The sequence below is a fragment of the Canis lupus genome, chromosome 3, assembly GCF_048164855.1.
Source record: "Canis lupus baileyi chromosome 3, mCanLup2.hap1, whole genome shotgun sequence".
NCBI lineage: Eukaryota > Metazoa > Chordata > Mammalia > Carnivora > Canidae > Canis > Canis lupus.
In genome coordinates, this window is record NC_132840.1 from 48,165,696 (window position 1) to 48,188,108 (window position 22,413).

General features: G+C 51.1%; 1 protein-coding gene across 10 annotated transcripts in view; it reads left to right on the top strand.

The window, feature by feature from the left end:
- Positions 1-22,168, top strand: part of EPN2 (epsin 2) — an 85,303-nt gene extending 63,135 nt beyond the window's left edge. For 6 of the 10 annotated variants that reach the window (XM_072820916.1, XM_072820919.1, XM_072820922.1 and 3 more), the window contains 5 exons: positions 145-222; positions 14,575-14,748; positions 15,323-15,409; positions 17,382-17,597; positions 19,294-22,168. In XM_072820916.1, the coding sequence (XP_072677017.1) occupies positions 145-222; positions 14,575-14,748; positions 15,323-15,409; positions 17,382-17,597; positions 19,294-19,592 (854 nt within the window). In that variant the 3' untranslated portion in view covers positions 19,593-22,168. The remainder of the gene's footprint in view (positions 1-144; positions 223-14,574; positions 14,749-15,322; positions 15,410-17,381; positions 17,598-19,293) is intronic. The other 4 variants (XM_072820920.1, XM_072820921.1, XM_072820924.1 and 1 more) reach the window with 2 other exon arrangements.
- Positions 22,169-22,413: the final 245 nt, after the last annotated feature.

Sequence of the window (22,413 nt, forward strand, 5' to 3'; positions counted from 1 at the left end):
TGCTTTGAGCCCTGTCAGCCACTTTGATCTGTCTAGGAACTTGCAATTGTATATACTGTGGCAACTTGCCTGAATCTCTTTGGGGGGGGGGGGGGGCGGGGGGGGAGTCTGTTTCCCCAAACTGGAACCATCTTTTGTATTCAGTTCGGTTCCCTGGATGTTTGCCGAAGCGTACCAAATGCCAGGCTCTGTCCTGCTATCCAGGGACCCAGACACAAACAGGTAATGGTCCTGCCTTCAAGGTCTTGGGCAGGTGTGGGCAAGATGGGAATACCAGCATCCTGGGATGGGGTTTAGTTCAGGTGGCTGGTGGGCATGAGGCAGGCATCTTGGAGGAATCTGTAATAAGGAAGAGCAGGTGACCAGGCCAAGAAGAGGAAAGGGTGTTCCCAGCAGAAGGCTTGGCTTGGGAGCCTGAGGGCATGCAGTGGTTTGATGGGTGCAGAGACAGGCCATGGGGAGCAGGGTCATGGGATCAGGGCTTGGCAGCCATGTCCAGAGGCCGTGTCAGTCCCAGATACACTTTGGTGATGCTGTTGGCTTCAGGGACCTCGGCGGATCCCCAAACTCCCTTTGGCAGGAGTCCTCTGGACCTTGTGGCAAACTGCAGGCCAAATGGCCTACAGGTCTCGCTCACTAAATGACAGTAGTAGAACAGTGGCCAGGGGCTTGGCGGTTCACATAGTCCGTGCCTGTGTGCTGTGGCCCCAGGGAGCTTGTAGGCTAAAGTCATGCTGAGCGTACATGAGGGTAGCAAAGGCAATTCTTCGGGAAATGCTCTACCCAGGCTCCTTCCAGACAGTGGCTTTGATTTCAATTGTTTTGTTGTTAATTGCTTTTAAAGATTTTATTTATTTATTCATGAGAGACAGAAACAGAGACACAGGCAGAGGGAGAAGTAGGCTCCCTGTGGGGAGCCCGATGAGGGACTCAATTCCAAGACCCCAGGATCACAACCTGAGCCAAAGCAAACACTCAACTACTGAGCCACCCAGGTGCTCCTTTAACTTTAGTTTTAAGTCTGAAAAATAGTTCCTCTGTAACATGATGGCCACCTTGAGTTGTGGGTAGGATGTTCTTCAGGAACACCCTTTTAAAAGTTGTGCAATGGGTCGTTAAGCAGACAGGACATTTTTCTAGTACCCAGGAAAGAAAGCAGTCACCCTAGGAGCCAGGTGAGTTTAAGAAGATTGAATTATGCTGAATCAGTGGCTGATGGGAGGTGGTTAGGGTGGGGTCTGGGGGTGGAAGAGAGACAGATTTTCATTGTTTGACTTAATGTACTACGGGTGTGTATTACCTGGTCAGGAGAGAGAATTTATGACTTTTCAGTGAACCAGGTTGCTCCTGCCTGCCTTTGGCTGGTAGACAGTAGTGTGCTTCAGAGTTGAGTGTCTTTTGTCTTCTTTTTTTTTTTTTTTTTTTTTGTTGAAGATTTTATTTATTCATTTGAGAAAGAGAGAGTGCACAGGTGGGGGTGGGACACACACCACACACACACACACACACACACACACACAGAAAAGCAGACTCTCCGCTGAGCAGGGAACTCAGTTGAGCAGGGAACCCTACGTGGGCTGGATCCCAGGACCCTGGGATCATGACCTGAGCTGAAGGCAGATACTTCACTGACTGAGCCCCCCAGGTGTCCCTCTGAGCTGGGGGTCTTGATTAAGCCAGAGACTTGACCTCATAGGATGCTAGGGAGTCTCCTGGTGGGTGAAGCAGGACCACCTCCAGCACTTAGGGTTCTCCCACACCTGCACAGAGCAGGGACCGGGAGCCAGTCAGAGGCTGGGGACATAGCCGAGGAGAGGCATCTGGGGCCCAGTGGCAGCTGACCATCACGTGGGAATGCTGCCTCCATGGGTCTGCTCTTCTAGTATTGTTGAACCAAGATAATTCACCACCTTAACCATTTTAAAGTGGACAGTTCAGTAGTTCTTAGCCATTCACAGTGTCGTGCAAGCATCACTACTAATTCCAGGACATTTCCATCACCCCAGAAAGAAACCCTGTTCCCATTAAGCAGTCAAACCTGTTACCTCTGCCTCCAGCCCTGGCCACCACCAGCCTGCTACTACATTCTGTTTCTGGATCTGCCTATTCTGGATATTTCACCTGTGGAATGAAATCAGACATTATGTGGCCTTTGTGACTGCTTTCCTTCACTTAGCATAATGTTTTCAAAGTTCATCCATGTAGTAGCATGTGCCCCTACTTTGTTCCCCCCCCCTTTTTTTTGGCTGAATAATACTTCATTTTATAGATATACCACAGTTTGTTTAGCAGTTGATGGGCCTTTTGGGTTGTTTTCACTTTTTGGCTGCTGTGAATCTAGTTTTTTAAAGAAGATTGAAACCTAAATTTTTGAAATCTGTTTTTAAGTCAGTGGGTTTTAAAAATTGAGAACACGGTTGGGGCTGATTGAATATATCTACAGGTAGCCAGTGTGGTTCGTGGATCGCTAATTTGCCATCTCTTGCTTTGGTGCAACCCAGGCCCCTGTCCTTGGTTCTGATGCAATTGGCATTTTAACCAGTAGCCTGGGGAGAAAATGGGCCACCAAAGCCCAGAGAGGCCATTCACTCCTCTGGGATCACACAGCAAAATAGGGGTCAGTTCAGTACTTACTACTGCACCTAATCCTGGAATTGTCAGGCCATCGTGGACTGCTGTGGAAGGCTTCTGTGGGCATGTCCTGGAAAAGTCACCTTCAGTTCTAGCATTGAGAGGGAACCAGTGTTAACATGTTAGCTTATTTGCTTCCTGTTTTTTCTGGGCTTTTATGTTTTTACACAGTTGAGGTCATCTTATGCAGTCTTATAAATATGTAGAGGTATTTCTGTTTGCAGTATGTGATGAGCATTTGCAGGCATCATTAGAAACTCTGAACAGTGTGGCTCCAGTGGGACAGCACAGGGCTGTCCCTGGAGGTAGGTCTGCAGTCCTAGCGCTCCGCTTTTCAATAACTGCAGGAGATGGCCTCGCACGCTCCTGAGCATGCTGGAGAATGGCAGCAGCCCCTTTGCTTTCATCTTCTGAGACTGCTCCAGAGCAAGATGTGGTGTCAGACTTACCAGCTAGTTTCTAGTAAAACCCACTAGTGTGTGTTTTCTGAGCCACCCCATTGCCTGGAAACACGTTCATAAATTTGAAGGATTTAGAGAGTCTCTGCCCAAGCACTGATAGTTGTGCCCTCCGGATGAAAGGAACACTGTTTTGAAAGTCACCATTTGTAGCAAGCCCTGCCATCTCCAGTGCCAGGGGCCGCTTGGCCAAGGGGGCCTTGGGAGGAAGTTGCCGATGGCTGAGAGGAGGGCAGTCGGAGCCTGCCGGGTCAGCAGGGCACTTCCTCCTCTGTTCCAGGCACACAAAGCAGCCACCTGGTACGAGAAGGGCCCACAGCCTGGTGATTCAGAAGGCCTTGGCTGACTCAGGCTCGCTCGCTGCCCGGACCAGGACAGAGGCCGTCTTCTGGCCCAGTGGCAGCAGGTGGTACTACTGGTTTCTGGGTGACCCTCGCCACTCAGTTCTGTGACCCCACAATGTGACTGCCCCCCTGTGCACATGAATATTCATATGTGAGCCTTCAGAGGAGCCAGGCTGGCGGGTGAGGGGCCCAGGGACACGTGCTCCCCATGAATGGGCCCACAGAGGAGGAGGCCGGAAGCTGCTTGATCTTTCTGCCCTGGGTTCTATCCTTTGCTCTCATTCACTTGTGCTTTCAACAAGCATTTATTTATTGGTTTGTATCGTGGCCTGGGCCATGTCGAGGACGTGGAAGGACAGAGCACAGAGGAGCCTTGCAGCAAAGCTACTGTCCATTCATGGAGGAGGAAGATGTGCTGGGCCCCAGCGGCTGTGCTGTCACTGGGGGGCGTTTACTGGGGAGTCTGTCGTGTCGGCTCTGCTGCTGCCCGCTTTCCCACAGGCTAGCTTCTGTGGGCAGTCGGCACCCATGGGAAAGCAGAGGGCGCATTATGCATCCGTCCCCCAGGCAGGTTTGAGGGGAGTGAGGTGTCACAGTACATGGCCTGCTGTGACTCCTGACCCACAGCGGAGCAAAAAGTGTCCACACGGTGTCCTGAATGCACATAGGTCCCTAGCTGCTACTTGTGGACTGGAAACCCAATGGAGCTCACTGAGGCTAAGCTGCTTATTCGTGGCTGTCTGGATGATTGGCCAGGATTTGAACCAGGGACATCTTTCATTCCACATCCAAAACTCTCTGAGCTGTGACTGTGCTGTGTGTGTAAGCATGGCAGCACTGGGGCAGGGCGTTCTTTCCGGGCCAGAGGGTGTTGATGTCAGTGTTAGGCATGCTGGTTTTTACAGGTCTTGGGCATGCATGGGTTTTGTTATTTCAGCATATTCTAAATTTTTTTTAAATTTTTATTTATTTATGATAGTCACAGAGAGAGAGAGAGAGAGAGAGAGAGAGAGGCAGAGACACAGGCAGAGGGAGAAGCAGGCTCCATGCACCGGGAGCCCGATGTGGGATTCGATCCCGGGTCTCCAGGATCGCGCCCTAGGCCAAAGGCAGGCGCCAAACCGCTGCGCCACCCAGGGATCCCTTCAGCATATTCTAAAAGGGAAGCAAGGCAAGTGGGAAATAACTGGAGGTGTCAGAAGAGGCTCTCGAACAGAATTAAGGTGGAAGCCTTACCTAAGAGCCCAGCATGACAGGGGCTCTGCATGGTGCCAGCTCATGGAGAACACACTAAATTATGTGCAGTGTTACAGCTTCATTATGTCACAGTGTTCGTGTAGAAAGAGCTCTTCCAGAAAGATGGTAGTCCTTTGTTTTGACTCTTACTGATACACATTTATCAGTTTGGGGGGACAGCTAGTATGTTTAGACCCTTGTTGTCTGAGATAGGGTCTGGATGGAGGAGCAAAGCCTGTTTTTGTACATGCATAGCAGGTCTGGGGTGCTGAGGAGCTCGCTGGGGTTCCTGTGAATGCCCGATCCTTCTTTTTTGCATTGTGTCCTGTGGTCCGCATGGTAAATTCTTGTGTATTCTGAACACATGGTTCAGATGTTGTACTTGGATAGACACAGTCCCCCTGTCCACAGGACTGTCTCACCCCATCCCAGGGTCACCAGCTGCCTCTGACCCCCATGCTGATTGCGTTAGATGTATTCTTGTTTCTCTCTCAGAGGCAGAACCTGGACCTGGGCCTGGTGAGTGCTAACCAATTGTTGCTCAGATAGAGCGAGGTGACTCTAAGGACCACCTCTCTGGGAGACAGGGCTTGTCCCCACCTATATGTCCGAGCTGGCCCTCTGATGGTGGACTCCCACTTCTGAGAAGGCTTGGCCAGGCACCTGAGTGCTCCAGGAGCTCAGTGGCTCTTGCACATCCTGGCTGCCCATTCTAATTCACTTGGGGAGCTTCTAAGAATACAAATGCCCAGGCCCTCCCCAGAGTTTGTGTATGTGAAGGGAGGAGATACTGTATTTTACTAACATCCTTCCAGAGATTCATAAGGACAAGCACAGTTGAAAACCACTTCTCCGGTGGCCCCTGAACTGCATGGTGAATGAAGCCCTGTCAAATCTAAGGTGTTTGAAAACCCTGTGTGGAGTGTCAGAGATTGGGAGCAGCTCTTGGCTGTTCATGGTTCTAACACCTGAATTAGACTTTTACCCAGAGTCATCCAGAAGTGGTTGCTGAACAGCAGTGTTCAAAAATGCCTCACTGGTGGGAGTTAGAGCACAGAAACCGCAAAGTCTCTTCCAGCCCAGGGTTCTGTGGTTCCTTCATTGGTTTCCTTTCAGCGCCCGCTTAGTTGTTGAGTGTCTTTTGCATGTGAGGCTCAGTTCTGAGCTCAGGGAACTGGAGCAGCATGGGCCAAGCAGACCCGGCTCCCATTCTGTGCACATTTACTCTGGCTGGGGAGACAGATTCTCACAGGAGTGAGAGCAAGGGGTAAGTGCTTTGTGAGGGGCTTGGGCTGGGCGGCTGTGGGATGAAATGATAGGGAGAGACTGCAGGGCGGGGATCATGCCCTTCTCAGCACACACCCCCCACCCTTCCACACACACAACCACTTGGGGAGGCAGTCTATTCAGGAAACTACCTTGCAGGCAGCTTCAGTAGAGACAGCAGCTCTGTCTTCAGGCTGGCTTAATGCCATGGCTCAGGGGTTGTCACCAGGACCCAGACCTTCTGTGCTGCCCCACCTGCTGGACCCTTCCCCTCTCCTCTCTGGCCTCAGAAGCCCCAGGTTCTGCCTTGGGAGCTACCTCGTGTTCCCAGTCCACAGCCCAAGGGATGGGGACGATTTCTCTGTAGCCCTCTACCATCCGGGGATTTGGGAGTGGGGGGACTTTGCAGGTTGCTGCTAGCTGGTGGAAATCCTCTCTTGTTGCCAGAGCAAGGTCAGATCCACTGGGGCTGGGAGTAGCTAGGGGTAATTCTCCCAAGGAAGTGGGTGTCTTTCAGGAGAAGCAGGGAGGGTGCTAGAGAGCGACCAGGGCATCCCCTGATGGGGGCGAGAAGAGGGAAGGACAGTCGCTCTCACATAGTGTCCTCCGGGGTGGTCAGATCTGCACAGGGAATGCATGTGAGACCCACAGTCCATGTTCTAGCACAGGTGGGCAAGGAGGATGTTGGCTGGGTGGCAGGCTTCTTGGGACATGAGCTCGTTCAGTGCTCATGGTTGCTGTGAACAAGGGAAGGCTGCGGGTGTGTCAGCACTCCTGTGCTCACATGGAGCCGGAAGCAGCCTGGCACTAGGGCCCAGGTCTTCCTTGAACCCACGTCTCCTCTACTACATCCCAGGCAGCTCTGAGCACTTGACTCATCTCTTCAGCCTTGCCATCCTGCTCTCTCGTGGACATAGTTTCTACCAGGTCATTCACTCTAGTCCAGATGCAGAACTAAGGCTCCCTGAGGTGCTATGTCGGGGGCAAAGCCAGGGCCTGTCCCACTGTGTCATTCCAGCTGGGACCAGTGTCCTACTAGGCCTCTTGTTGCATCTGACAGTGATGGGCCTGAGGAGAGCGGTGCAGAGGTGTCTCTGTGTGCAATTCTGAGAGGACCAGGAGGGAAAGGCCACAGCAGCTTCTGGAGGCCTCTAGAGGGCTGTAGGTTTGTGGCAGCAGCTGCAGAAGTCCCAAGTCCTCACAGAAGTTGACAGGCTTACGTATCCAAGGGATGGTGGGAATGAACCTTGCAAGTCAAAGTCTGCCTTGGCCCTTGTTAAGCTCACAGCATTACTGTGGTTGCAGCGACAAGTCTGGGAAGTAGCAGAAGCAGCACTGTCCTCCCCTATCCTGTGCCACTCCCATTCGCTGTCAGCCAAAAATGAAAAGACAGTCAAGGTGGCAGCTAATACAAGCTTGACAGGCCTAGAGCCACTCAGCATCTCAGGGACCAGAAGAAATAAAGACAGCACTGTAGAATGCTTGGCAGAGGGTTCAGGTTCTGGAAGTCAGGGAATGGCCTACCTGCATGTCCATCCCTGCACACAGCTGCTGGGGCTGCTAAGAGGGACATGCCTGGGAATGGGGCCCCGGGACGTGAGCCTTCCCAGAGGCCTGGGGAGCACCCCATGGCCTACTCTGAGACTGGCAGCCACCACCCTTCCTGCTGCCTTCTCTGAGCTTTGGAGCTCAGCCAGATTGTCCCTGGTGCTACCCTCACACCTACACCCTGCCCGAGGTCCCAGCCCAGGGAGACTCAGAGGCAAATGAGTCCTCTAAGAAAGCTGAGGGATTCCAGAGGAGTTAGTGAAGGCAAGAAGAGTGGGAAAGATGGAGGGACTTGGAGACCCAGAGATGGCGGGCAGTGGACGTGCCTTTTGGTGTTTGTCTGGGGAGCAGTGGGCAGGTCATCGTGGATGGGAAGCACAGAGGTCAGAATGAGGATGTTCTAACAGCCAACTCTTTAGAGTTCCAGAAGAGTTTATGTTTGAAAAGAGAATGAGGGTTTTTAGGTTCGTGGCAAGGTGCTATTTCCCAGATCCAGGATGCCTGGTGAATCGTAAGCCGGGTATAAGAGAAATCCCCACCTGGCAACTGTAGAGAACATCTTAAACCCACAGGGGCCAGGCGGTCTGTGGAAAAGGGGTGGCAGGCACATTGGCACCTGACGTCTCTGCAAGGATGGCCAGTGCTGGAGGACCGTAGGATAAGGTCTTTGGGGCACTGGAAGAAAAACCATCCACCTTGAATGATGGTAAAATGCATTTTAAGTCTTGAAACACCAACGAAACAACCATGACCCTCCAGAATTCTATATTCATTGAAACTTTTCCTTAAGAAGGAAGGTAAAACATGACATTTCCAGGTAACAGAACATTCCCAGCTTCTAATCGAGGCTTGGGGGTTCTGGTTATTCTAGCTTCAGCCAGGAGCCAGCCAGGAATGCACTCATGGTCACCTCAGTAGAGCAAGAGATGCTTGTAGTGCCTGGTCCCTTAAAAAATGACAAGAGGGGAGTCCCTGGGTGGCCTGGCGGTTTGGTGCCTGCCTTTGGCCCAGGGCGCAATCCTGGAGTCCGGGGATTGAGTCCCACGTCAGGCTCCCGCATGGAGCCTGTTTCTCCCTCTGCCTGTGTCTCTGCCTCTCTCTCTCTCTATGTCTATCGTGAATAAATAAATAAAATCTTTAAAAAAAAATGACAAGGGTTTCAGGAATTCTGTGCCAGGAACAAAGATGTGGAGACTAGTATGTATATATATTATTTTACCAAGAGTAGTGAGAATGTAACAATTTGAGCAGCATGGTTCATGAGGTAGTGGATTTGTTGTTTCCAGTGATGGGAGCACACATGTTTCCAGTACTGACAAAACCTTGATCGCGTGCTGGGCATAAAGGCCAGCCTCAACACATTTCTGGAAGTTGGCAATGCCCAGAACACATTTTCTGACCACAGTATCCTCAACAACAAAAAGAAAACTAGAAAAACTCCATACATTTAACACTTGAAAGACACTGCTGGAATTTTGGGTCAGAGAAGAAATTATAACACGACCCAGAAACATTGAGACCCAGAAACATTGAGAACCAAAAACAATAAGGTAAATATTTTTATTTCAGAATTCGTGGGGCAACTGAAACAACAGTGTGAGGGGAATTGACCGCTTTCAGCGTTTACATTAGCAGCATTCTAAAACGTGTGCCACCCAAGTAAGGTGGAAGAAATGAAATATGGATAGGAACAGAAATTCATGCCTTGGAACACAGACCCGCTGTAATATCTGCAAAGAAAGATATTGGTAATTGAAAAGAATAATAAATACAACAGAGAAATCCCTGGCATGATTAATTTTAAAAAAGAGAGGATGCCTGGGTGGCTTAGTTAAGTGTCTGTTTTCGGGTCGGGTCATCACCTCAGGGTCTTGGGCTTGAGCCCCCCACATTAGGCTCCCTCCTCATTGAGGGACCTGCTTCTTCTTTGCTCCCCCACCACTTGTTTTCTCTCTCTCTCATGTAAATAAAATATTTTTTAAAAATTTGTTAAAACTCAGCAAGGCCGACCAAAGAACAATAGAAACCCCAAAATAGGGATAGTGCTGTAATCATTAAAGCCATTGAGTCTGGGCTTAAAAATCCTTCCCACCCCCACAACCCACCCAGAGGGCTTTACCAGCAAATTCTTACACCACTCAAGAAACAATTCCACCTTTATACAAACTCCTTAAGAGGGTAGGAAAATGAGGAGTGTCCCTGCCCGTTTTATGAGACCAGCATAACCTTAACACCAAAACCAGACAGGACGTGCAGTGTGAGAACAGACCTGTCAGGACACCCCATTACGAATATAGACACAGAAAGCAAAGAAACAAGTAGAAATCCATAATAAAAAAATATGAAAATGATATAGTACATCATGAGAAACCTTGTTTGCAAGGAACAAATCCTCAGAAGATGTATTCATGTACCATGTGACAGACCAAAAGAACAAAATCATGCTGTCATCATCATAGAGACAGAAACCAGTTGATAAAATTCATCAGCTGTTCACTGCAAACGTCTTAGCACTCTTGGAATGATGAGTTTCCATGATCTAATAAAGGAAGAACGCCTGTAAGTGGTAAATGGTACTGTTTTTTTTTTTTTTTTAAGATTTTATTTATTCATGAGAGACCCAGAGAGAGGCAGAGACACAGGCAGAGGGAGAAGGAGGTGCCCTGCAGGGAGCCCTATGTGGGACTCGATCCCAGAACCCCAGGATCACACCCTGAGCCAAAGGCAGACGCTCAACCACTGAGCCATCCAGATGCCCCTCCCTTCCTCCCTCAGTGCTACCATTTTAATGTAAAGCATTGAAAATAGATACTGAGCATAATACCCTCCAGTTCCATCCACGTTGAAGCAAATGGTGGGTATTTGTCATTTCTAATGGCTGAGGAATATTCCATTGTATACATAAACCACATCTTTATCCATTCATCTTTTGATGGACACCAAGGCTCCTTCCACAGTTTGGCTATTGTGGACATTGCTGCTATCAACATCGGGGTGCAGGTGTCCCGGCATTTCATTGCATCTGTATCTTTGGGGTAAATCCCCAACAGTGCAATTGCTGGGTCGTAGGGCAGGTCTATTTTTAACTCTTTGAGGAACCTCCACACAGTTTTCCAGAGTGGCTGCACCATTTCACATTCCCACCAACAGTGTATGAGGGTTCCTTTTTCTCCGCATCCTCTCCAACATTTGTGGTTTCCTGCCTTGTTAATTTTCCTCGTTCTCACTGGTGTGAGGTGGTATCTCATTGTGGTTTTGATTTGTATTTCCCTGATGGCAAGTGATGCAGAGCATTTTCTCATATGCGTGTTGGCCATGTCTGTGTCTTCCTCTCTGAGATTTCTGTTCATGTCTTTTGCCCATTTCATGATTGGATTGTTTGTTTCTTTGGTGTTGAGTTTAATAAGTTCTTTATAGATCTTGGAAACTAGCCCTTTATCTGATAGGTCATTTGCAAATATCTTCTCCCATTCTGTAGGTTGTCTTTTAGTTTTGTTGACTGTATCCTTTGCTGTGCAAAAGCTTCATTTGGGGAATATAAATAATAGTGAAAGGGAATAGAAGGGAAGGGAGAAGAAATGGGTAGGAAATATCAGAAAGGGAGACAGAACATGAAGACTCCTAACTCTGGGAAATGAACTAGGTGTGGTGGAAGGGGAGGAGGGCGGGGGGTGGGGGTGACTGGGTGACGGGCACTGGGGGGGGCACTTGACAGGATGAGCACTGGGTGTTATTCTGTATGCTGACAAATTGAACACCAATAAAAATAAATTTATTATTAAAAAATAAATAATGAAAGGATAAAAAAAAAAAAAAGAAAATGGATACTGAAGAGCAAGACAAGACTCACTGACTGTGCACACTCATGCTTTATGTTGGGACTGGTGGTCCCAGCCAGGATGATGAGATAGGAAGAAGGAGAGAAAAAATATAAGAAAGAACTGGGAAAAATTAGGCCATCATCATTTGCAAATGATAAGGTCAGATATGTAGAATATCCAAAAACTCTCCTCAGATAACTCTCTTAGAATTAAGAGGTATTAGAATTCTAAGAATAGGGGATCCCTGGGTGGCTCAGCGGTTTGGCGCCTGCCTTTGGCCCAGGGCGCGATCCTAGAGTCCAGGGATCGAGTCCCACGTCGGGCTCCTGGCATGGAGCCTGCTTCTCTCTCCTCTTGTGTCTCTGCCTGCCTCTCTTTCTCTCTCTCTCAATCTGTCTATCATAAGTAAATAAATAAATAAATCTTTAAAAAAAAGAATTCTAAGAATAAATAACTTGCATGAATTTTATTTTTTTTATTTTTTTTTCTTGCATGAATTTTAATGATTAGAATTGACAGTTTAATAAGATTGCAGGTTGCAAGAATCAGTGTACAAAATTACATTTTTTCTGCATATAATAAATTAATAAAAATGAAATTTTAAAAATATACCAGTCCCTAGGAATAGATTTTATAGGAGGTGTATGAAAGAATCCCTTGTGGAAATAAAGGGGAAAATAAAAAATATTTTCACTGAAGTCTTCCACTTAAATCCTCACTTAAATTTTCTCTAATTTCTTTTTCTTTCACTTTAATCTTTCACTTAAATCTTTGACTTAAATTTTCACTGAAATCTTTCATTTCAAATCATTCACTTAAAGAAGGACCTAAGTGAATGTCCTCTGATTTTGTTTTTTGTTTTTGTTTTTGTTTTTTGGAGACTTTGCTGTTAATAGTGATAACAGCTCTTTCTTCAAATTGATCTGAGATTTAGTGCAATTCTGACCAAAACTCCAGCAAGGTTTTAATTTCTTTCTTTTTTTTTTTTTACTTGACAAGATGATTTTAAGATGAATATGGAAAAGCAAAAGGCTGTAAATAGCCACAGTATTCTCGAGGAACAAGACCAAGGTATCAGGTACCAGAAAGCAGTTTTTATTATTATATTTTTTTATTATCTATGAGGATAATCCAGAAAGCCAAGGGCCAGAAACGGGTCAGTGGATCAAAAGGGAGAGCCCAGGAATGAATCTGTATAGCCTTGACTTCTGGTGGAGGTGGCACTGTGTGCAGGTCAGTGGGAAAAGAGTGGGGCGAGATGATTTGTTTGTGTAGAAAAGCATGAAATCGGGATCCCTGGGTGGCGCAGCGGTTTGGCGCCTGCCTTTGGCCCAGGGCGCGATCCTGGAGACCCGGGATCGAATCCCACGTCAGGCTCCCGGTGCATGGAGCCTGCTTCTCCCTCTGCCTGTGTCTCTGCCTCTCTCTCTCTGTGTGACTATCATAAATAAATAAAATTAAAAAAAAAAAAAAAAAAAAAAAAGAAAAGCATGAAATCGGATCTGTCTTTTATACCATATGCCAAAATCAGTTGCCAATGGAGCAAATACATGAGCGTGCAAGGCAAACTGTAAATCTGGTAGATGTTACTGTAGAAGACTGTTGAGGTGTAGGGAAGGCTTTCCTAAACATCAGGAAAAGCACAAATTACAAAGGACATTACTGATAGGTTGCACCCCATTAAATTTAAGAACGTCTGTGGTCATCAAAAGATACTTTAAGGACTGAAAAGAAAAGCCACAAATTGGGAGGTAATTTCTTTGTTTTTGTAACCTAAGTAAAACATTATTTAGAGTGTGGTAAGAACTCAAATCAAGAAGGGAAAGATAAACATTCCCAAAGGAAAGTGGACAAAGACTGGACCAGGCACTTGAATCATGGAAGACCTGCAAACAAACCATAGGAGGTGGCCACCTCATTAAAGAACAACAAGATGCAAAGCAAAGCACAGTCAGATGACCTGGCACGCCCACCAAGTTGGCACACGTGAAAAAGTGAGCGAGAGGCAGTAGTGAGGTTAGGGGCCAGTTGCCGGAGCGCCAGGACTTGCATCCACCCAGCACAAGGCACAGCTACAAGGAGCCTCTCCTAGTGTCACTGGGTTCAGAGGCAGGGGCTAGGACTTGAGGTCCTCACGGGTACGAGTACACTCGGACATGAGAACAAGAAAGCAGTGCAACTAAGCCAGTGCCTTCAGCAGACTAATTAATCAGTTGTGGTTCCTACCCCTCGCCAGAGTGGAATGTTCTGTGGCAGTAAAACGGAACAAGTTTCAGCTGCATATCAACATGGGCGAAATCTCCCAGAAGTGGCTGAACAAAGGCAGTCACAAAGACTGTGTACAATGTTTCCATTTGTATAAAGTTAGAAAGTAGGCATAGCTGATGGATAGGTTAAGTAAAGGCACCTCTGCAGGGTAGAACTAGAAGATCCAAGGAAGGGCTAACACAAAAGTCACAAAGATTGGGGTGAGGGTTGCCACGGGGGAGGCACTCCTCCCTGAAAGGCAGTGGTGGCTTTTAAACATTGGCCGTGTCACTCCACTCAAAGGTGAGACATGGTACATGTGTGAGCATGCTTGCACCCACATCTAGGTGATGGAGAATAGAAGGTCTCCACGGTAGGATTGACGCCTTACATTAGGTGCGCTCAGTTATTTTCCTTTTAAAATGTGCCAGTTGTGAGCCTCTAAATGGATTTGTCACTCCCCGTTTGAAAACATTGGCTAGGCACATAGGCATTTGTTTACCATTCCTCTTCACATTGTCCTCATCTGTTTTATTCACCTTCTTTCTAAAGCAAAAACCACTCAAAGCAGGTGGGGACAGGGCGTGGCCGGGGCCTGAGGCTAGAGCATCAGATGCCTGGGCAGGGCTCACTCGGCGGAGCCCTGTGGACTCTGGGGAGCCCTGTGGACTCTGGGGAAGGTGGACTTTTGAACTTAGCTCTGGGAGCTCCGTGGAAGACTGAGTGGCAGGCACTCGGGGAAGGGTTTCAGCTGCATAAACATCTTCACTGTTTGCTGTTGGTATCTTCCCAGCAGGCTGGGCCCAGCACACTCCCCAGGGTGGGAACCTTCGGTGGCTGTCGGCCCTGGACCTCAGCTCTGTCCAGCTTTGCTGGCCTGGGACTGCACCCTTAGGGTGGCTGCCTGTCCTGATGTGGGGCAGACCCTGATGTGGCTCACGTGGCCTAGTGTCCTTTCCTTTCTCACCCCAGCTGACCAGACCTTTCTGAGGACATAGCTGAGCCTACCCTGCCTTCCTACAGGTGCCAAGCCAGCTGCCTCTGTCGACCCTTGGGGCGTGCCCACTGGCACCAGCACACACTCCGTCCCCAAGGGCTCAGACCCCTGGGCGGCCCCGCAGCAGCCTGCACCCAGTGCCGGGAAAACAGCGGATGCTTGGGCTGCAGCCTCAGCTGCCAAGCCCGTCTCAGCCTCTGGTGAGACTTTGCTCTGTGCAGGCTCTGGGAGCCACTTGGGGTGCACTGCTTTCCCCTTTTCTGGCTCCTTGGCATGGGACCTGTGGGTTTGTCTGCACTTGCTACCCTTGTCACCTGCAGCCTTTGTCTGCAAACCCCCCTCTATCCAACCCCACCCCATCCCACCCAGATGCCATAAGCCCACCGTAAAGGGCGAGCTCATGGACGTTCTCGGCCCCTGCACTTTTGTCCACAGGGAGCTTCCTGAGGGGGCCTGGGCAGGCAGCCTTCTTGGTGGTACTTCCAGTAGCTTCCTACAGGCTCTGTCTAAGCCCCCAAACCTGGCTCAGAAGTCTCTCCACCATCAGCCCCTCCTTCAGTTTGGGGGGGAGCTGATGGGAGCAGCGGCACACAAACGCTCCCAGACCACCAGGTGACCCCATGTTGCCCTCTGGCTGTCCGTTCTCCCCCATGAGCAGGTGTAGAGATCTCTCCCCTGCCTGCTGCCAGCACACCCCTAGGATTTAGCCTGGGAGTCAGAATCACGGGTACGTCATGGTGCATGCACACTCACCAGCCTCTTATGTTCACCCAGGGGCCTTTGATCTGTTCAGTAATTTGAATGGTACAATTAAAGATGACTTTTCTGAATTTGACAACCTCCGAACTTCAAAAAAACCAGGTAGGTGAAGGTGGTTGTAGTTTCCATGATGTTTTGTTCATTTGTTACTGCAGTCCAGTTATTGTAGAAATAACCTGCTTTCAAAACCTATCAACTTCATGCATTTTCTTTGTGTTTTGATCTTGGGAGCTGTAAGTGGCCGATGGCGGTAATTCACACATCAGCAGTGAAATGTCAGGGGGTTGAGTTTTTCTTTCATCCTCTCCTAGTGTTGGGCCTGTGCTTCCGGTCTCATTCACCTATGTCTCAGTCCCGGCCCTAGGCCCCACGTCCTCTGCACAAGCCCCCCACCCCACCCCCTGCAACACCCCGGCGTGGGGCCCACTGTCCTCCTGCCAACTTCCCATGGTGCCGGTTTTCAGAGACAGTCCCAGCTCTGGGCCCGGATAGGGCATCTCTGCCCTACTTGATCACCCCAGGTTGTGGCTCCCACCCAGCCCTTATCAGAGCCCTGGCCCATTGTCCCCAGGCTGGCAGGGCATCAGGGTGGGGTGCAGAGTGATCGGGTGGGGAGGGGGCCGAGGCCAGAGCCACACCTCCCAGCCACATAGAGCAACTTCTCTCCTTTCTCTTTCCTCTCTCTGCTTCTCCTTGTGCCCCCCATTCTCCATCCGCCCTCCCGCCTCCTCCCACCGTGTCCCCCAGCGGCAGCTACAGGCCTGGCTGGCCTCTGTCTAAGGTACGAGCAGCCTGGCACCCCTGACCGCCCCTTGGCCCCCTCTCTGCTCAGGGGACCAGAGGCAGCCTAGAACATGCTGCTTCGTTGGGGGGAAGGGGGGAGTGTCTTTCTTTTGCTGCATTGAAAAGACAAAATTCCATGCATCTCCTTGGCAGACCAAAGTGCAGCCTACTTGTCCTTGCCTGCCCGCGTGTACCTCAGCGAGAAGGCAGTGTGGCCTTGTTACATGGACATCTTGTTGTGCACTTGCAAAATCGTTGCCTCCAATCCTAAAGCTGTTCCATTGTAGAAAATGCAGAAAAGCTTATGGAAGAAAACAGAACCCCTCTATAATCCTACCTACCCCCTCTGCCCTCTGCTGTGTTTCCTTCCAGCATTTTTTCTGAGCTCTGTTTACACAGCCTTCTTCTTTTTTTGGGGGGGGCGGGGTCCAGCTGGTACTAGCATTGGATCCTGCCTCCCTCCCTCCCCTTTATGGAATAACGGGTTGAAAACATTTTCTCGTGATGTTAAAAATGCTTTAGAACCTATTCCGTAGCAATAGTTACTCGTATTGCTCAGCAATCACCATTTTGCTCTTTACTCTCGGGGAGGACATTTTAGGTTGATTGCGGGTTTTGCTGAAGTACATAACGCTGTGGTGAACATCCTTTTGTGTTTGAGTTCCCGTTCACATTTCACATCCTTTCCTGAGACTGGATTCCTAGAAATGGCATTATCCAGTGGAGAGTATGACCATTTTTAAGAACCCATAACCCCGCTGCCATGTCGCAAAGCAACCCCTCCCCCCAGCCTGTCTCAGTACATCCTCTGTTGGCTGAATTTTTAAAAATAATTTGCTTTCTTCTCCATCAAGAAATTCATGTTCATTGTAGAAAATTGACGGTGAAAACCCATGCAAAACATGAAATGCCCATGCCTGGCTTCCAACCACAAATAACGTCCTAATGTTTTTGGAGGATTGTGCAGTATGCACAGTTTTGTTGGTCGCTATTCACCTGACGTTGTGATAATGGCCGTCTTTCATCCTGAGGCCTTATGTCCCTGCGCTCTGAGTTTGGTTACATGAACGGGGGTTCTGTAAGCTGCCCCTGTGTCTGACTGTCCCTGGTCGGGTCTGTCAGAGACAGCACTGCAATGAACATCTCCATCTTCCGCGTGGCCACCTGGCTCCCCCCACAATGTCTGTGTCTTGCTTGGGATGCTCCTGGGGTTGGTGGCATTGGATGTGGCAGTCTTGGTGCACCCCCCCCCCCAATACTCACCATGCTCCCCTGTGTCCTTGTATTATAGCTGAGGCAGTGGCCTCTCCACCATCCCAAAACAATGGAACTACGAGCCCGGACCCCTTTGAGTGCCAGCCCCTGCCCACTGCCTCAAGCAAGCCCAGCAGCGCCCGGAAAACACCCGAGTCCTTCCTGGGCCCCAACGCAGCCCTGGTGAACCTGGACTCGCTGGTGACCAGGCCAGCCCCACCGGCCCAGTCCCTCAACCCTTTTCTAGCACCAGGTATGCTCTCGCTGGGGGTTCCCTCTGCTTGTCTGCCCCCTTCCTGAGAATGGGTCTGGGGGGTGGGCCCCAGGCCCTGACCTCTCCTCCACCTCTGGGGGAGCTCTGCCTGTGGGACACAGAGCCACCACCCTCGGAGCCATGCCCAGAATTCCTAGGCCTCTCTGGGGCCTCGGGGTGGAGCGTGCATGCCAGTGTGTAGTTAGGGGGTTGGGCGGAATAGCCCTCCTCTCAGTTGAGAGCACGGAGCAGAAGCTGCCCCTGACTTGGTCCCATGGCCGGGGAGACCCTCCAGCGAGCGCCACTTCTCGGTCAGCTGCAGAGGGCGGTGACGGGTGAGGGAGAACCAGACTTTGCTGCCCAACGTTCCCTTGTTGGGGGACCATTTCCCAGGGACCCATGGACCCTCATTTAGGCCATCTGAGGTGCTGGATTCTGCCTTTCTGGGGGGCCCCGCCCTCTTACCCCCATATCCCTGCTCCCTGCTGTGGGCTCTGTCTACAGGCCTGCTCTCCACCCTCAAAGTCTCCGTGGGGGCTGCAGGACAGCCCCCAGCCCTGCTTCCGTGTCCAAGGCCCTGCCCTCCCTTGTGTGCCCTCCCAGGGTGCTCACACCCTCAGAGGCACCAAGCTCCTCACCCTGCACATGCTGCTCCCCCTGCCTGGAGTGCCCACCATCCACTCTTCTAGTGGGCGGTCATGGTCATGCTCAGCACCCAGCCCAGACAAGCCTCTCCCTCTAGGGAGCTTCCCCCACCCCGGTAGGCCAGCAGGGCCTCAAGGGCCAGCCTCTGTCCTATTCAGGGTGTTCAGTTTGAGACCCTCCCCCAGAAAGCAGGATCTGAGGCCCGGCACCACAGCCCCTCAGAGGACCCTGCAGAGAAGGACCCCAGGACTGAGAAGAGCTGAGGGTGGGGGCCCTGGGCTCCTGCTACCTCTGAGCGCGCTGGGCTCTGGCAGGGTAATGAGAGGGGCTGGTGCGGGAAGGCCGGCTTGCCCCAGCAGGGCCTGCCCCCCCCCCCACCCCGGGGTGTGGTGGTAACAGGGAGCACCTCTTGGCCCTGGCCATGGGGGGCTCCTCAGCAGGCAGCCGTTGTGCTCAAGGGCCGGGCTGCTTAGGAGACGCAGTGCTGGCAGCTCTCGGGTGTTTTGGCAGAGTACCAGCAGACGTTTTCTCTAAAAGCTGGGGAGAGGCTTTATGATGTGTGATAAATTCTGGAAGCACTGAATAAGATCAAGCTGCATCTGCTTCTTGACTGCAGGGCTTCTCAGAGCCTTTATTACGCCACCCCTTGGGTCCCAGGGTCCAGTGTGGAGACTGCCACTCCCAAGCCTCTCACTGAGGTTTCCACCTGCACCTTTGCACTTCTCTTTCCCAGACACCTGTGGTCACAGAGCTTGGCAAACACAGTAAGGGAGCGGTGGCAGCTGTTTGTTGCTGAGGGAGTCCTGGGGCGTTGGCTCTGAGCAGGCATGTTCCTGGCACTGCCGTATTCAGGCTCTGTGACTCCACACGAGTCACTTGGCTTTTCACGGCCTTAGTCTCCTCATCCAGACATTGGAGATTCAGGGAGTGGGTGTATGTGCCATGTGTTGGTTGGCACTGCCCTGAGCTTCTCCAGCCCTTGGACTTGGGGGTGGGGGTGGGCAGGGTATCTTTCTGACTGTAGCCATCACCCCTCCTGGTCTCTCCCCAGGTGCAGCTGCGCCCTCGGCCCCTGTCAACCCCTTCCAGGTGAACCAGCCCCAGCCGTTGACGCTGAACCAGCTGCGAGGGAGCCCAATCCTGGGGACCAGTGCGTCCTTTGGGCCTAGCCCAGGTGTGGAGCCCATGGTGGTGGCCTCCATGACCTCCTCAGCCCCACACCCGGCTCTGGGGGCCGGCGCTTCCTCCCTGACGCCTCTGGGCGCCCCCTCAATGAACATGGTGGGCAGCGTGGCCATTCCTCCCTCGGCATCTCAGGCCACCGGCGCGACCAACCCCTTCCTTCTCTAGTGCCCAGGACTGGGACTCACCGCAGAGTGAATGCCCAGAGCATCTGTGCCTGAGGATGCCGAGCAGGGACTCGATTGTGGAATGGTGTCCGAGAGCGTGTGTGTGGGGGGGTGTTAGAGCTTTCCAGTTCCGGCTTCCTGATCAAAGGGTTGTCTTCACAGCCCCGACCCTCAGACTCAAACGGCGGCAAGCCTGCTGGACATCAGACATGGCACGTGGGGTTCCGCACCTTCTGAGGCTGCCCGCCTGCCCATCCCCAGCCCACAGCCCGACCCGGCTGCTTCCCTGCTGCCTCCCAGGCGCGGGGTCCTGGTCCTGGAGATGGGCTAGCTCTCTGGGGCCTTAGACGAGGAGGCGGGTGGAGGCAGGAGTTGTCAGCGTCACCAGTGTCGCCTTCACCCGGGCCTCTCAGCCTGAGGGCCTCTGGGACACCGCCTGGCCCAGGCCTCAGGACGGCCGCCCTGTCTCTGCGCTCCCAACCCCCCCCCCGCCCCCCCTCCCGCCCCAGCGCTAGCAGCACCCCAGGCAGTCCCGGGTGTGGACAGAATGAAGCACCGGCACCACGAGACACTGACCTTTAGGGGAAGTGGTTGTGCATATTTTATTTTTCTTTGACTCGTGTGTGAGTTCAAAGTAAACACCACCGTGAAACAACTCTTGAATTAAATCCACTAGAGCAAGCTTTAAACTAATCTGAGCATAACCCTGCCACGTGGCTCTATGCTTGTATACGTTTGCACATATTTTGTTTAGTACAGTTTCATATTTGAGTTTGCAGAATTACCTAATAGTCTTTTTTTGGCTAATATTTTTATAACGTGGTTCTTATTTAACTGTCTAGTTTTGATAGAATTTACCAGGTCTGGCTGAATTAAGATATTGGCACATGTCATGTTAGTGGTTTAAACCCTCTTATTTATGGTTTTTAACTCTAAGAAAATTTAAATAGGAAGAGACAAAAAAAATGCCTTATGGAAAAAACTAAAGCAAATTCTTTATAGGGAAAAATACGGGAATTTGATTACACAGAAAATATGATGTATATTTAAAACAACAACAACAAAACCTATAACAGCAACAAAAAGTCTCAGCCTCCAGTTGCCTTTTCCTTTCTTTTATTCTCTTTTTTGGTGACTTACCAAACTGATTGACCTGCAATCTTTTGGGCTAGATCCTGAAAGAGGCTATTTTTCTTACTGCTACACCAACATCAAGTTAAAGGAAAAAAACCCTAATGTATGAATGTGACTCACCAGTTTTTATCAGCTAATTTCCCTTTTGTAACTGAAGGCATGCACAGATCAACAAGGACTTCCGTTGACAGTGGAAATTTGAAACGGAAGAGGCATCTTGACCCTTGTGTGTCTGTGATCTCCTCTGTCTTAATCCTCACTCAGGGTAAGGATGGGGATGGCATGGTGTGACGGCAGGCGTCGTGGGGGGCACCGGCTCCCTGGGGCCGGCCTCCAGGCCGCGACGGTGAACGACCAGGGCTGGCCCTGACCCACCCACCTGCTAACTCCAGACACACACTGCAGACTTAAAAATAATCAGCTCTTATTTTGGAGAGGAAAAAAAAAAGTCATTCTCACACAATAGATTTTTAACAAACATGCACTAATATTACCTCCTTCCCAATTTCCTGCTTTCCTTGCCCCACTCACCACTAGGAGAAAAAGTATGAAGTCATGAAATAAAGACCAGAAAAGATGTGCTTCTCCCCAGGGAAGGGACCCCTCCCCTCACCGCCTACCCCAGCGCCCCCATCCTCCTCCGGTGAGTTTGCTGGCCTGCGTTCCAGTCTTGCTTTCCACTGTGGACTTCTCTACCCCGACTCCAAGGGCAGCCGACCCCTGGGTGTGCCTCCACTCTCCCCGGTTCCGGGAGGGGATCTGACCCTGAGCAGGGCGTAGGAGCACCAAGAGACCAGGAGGTGAGCAGGCCGAGTCAGAACGGCCTTCCCCAGCCACTCCTGTCCCCCATCTCTAAAAGCTCCCCCAAGCTGCGGCCCCAGGAGCCACCCCAGAGCTCCTGGCCAGCCACCCCCTGCCAGAGCCGGGGAGCTGGTGCTGGGCTGTGGGCTCCAGCCCACTCCAGCCTCTTCCCACCCGGGGAGGGTGGAGACAGGGAAGGGCCCACAGGTTGCTCCCCTGGGAGGCACTTACACTCATGGTGCGACCTGGACCCCTTCCCAGGCCAGTAGACCACACCTGATGACTTGGTCAGGGATTCTTCTGTAACAGCCAAGAACCCTTCCTGATTTGACTTTGAGGCCCCAACATTCTAGCCACGGGGCCACCCAGGCCCCAGAAGACCCCTCCCCGCCCCACCCAGTCCCCCAGCACAGGCCCGTCCCCGGCGCCTTGTCCCTGTTGCCTGCTGCACTGATCATGAAGCCACCGGCCACTGCCACTTGTGTAGTACACATGCCATCACACTCCCTCCTGATGGGCGCTGTGTGAGGGGGTGTCACCCAGCCGTTTTCTCAGTCTCAGGGGCCGGTGGCTGTTTTTGAACTTGTGTTGACTATTGATACTTATTTACTGTACAAATATAATTTATCATTTGTATCATCATGCGGTTTCTGGCTGTGTCCTTTCCTTGCCCCCACCTGCATGCACAGGAGACGGGCGAGCGGGAGCTGCTCCTGGTGCCCGCGTGAGCCCCCGTATGTTGGGGAAGGAGACAGGCCAGGAGGCAGCCCTCAGGACACCGCGACAGGCAGTCTGCGAGGGCGTTGGTGGGTGTCCTTGGGATCCTGCCATCAGAGGACACAGTGGCTGAGGGCAGGGATGGAAGAGGCGTTCCCATTGCAGGTGGA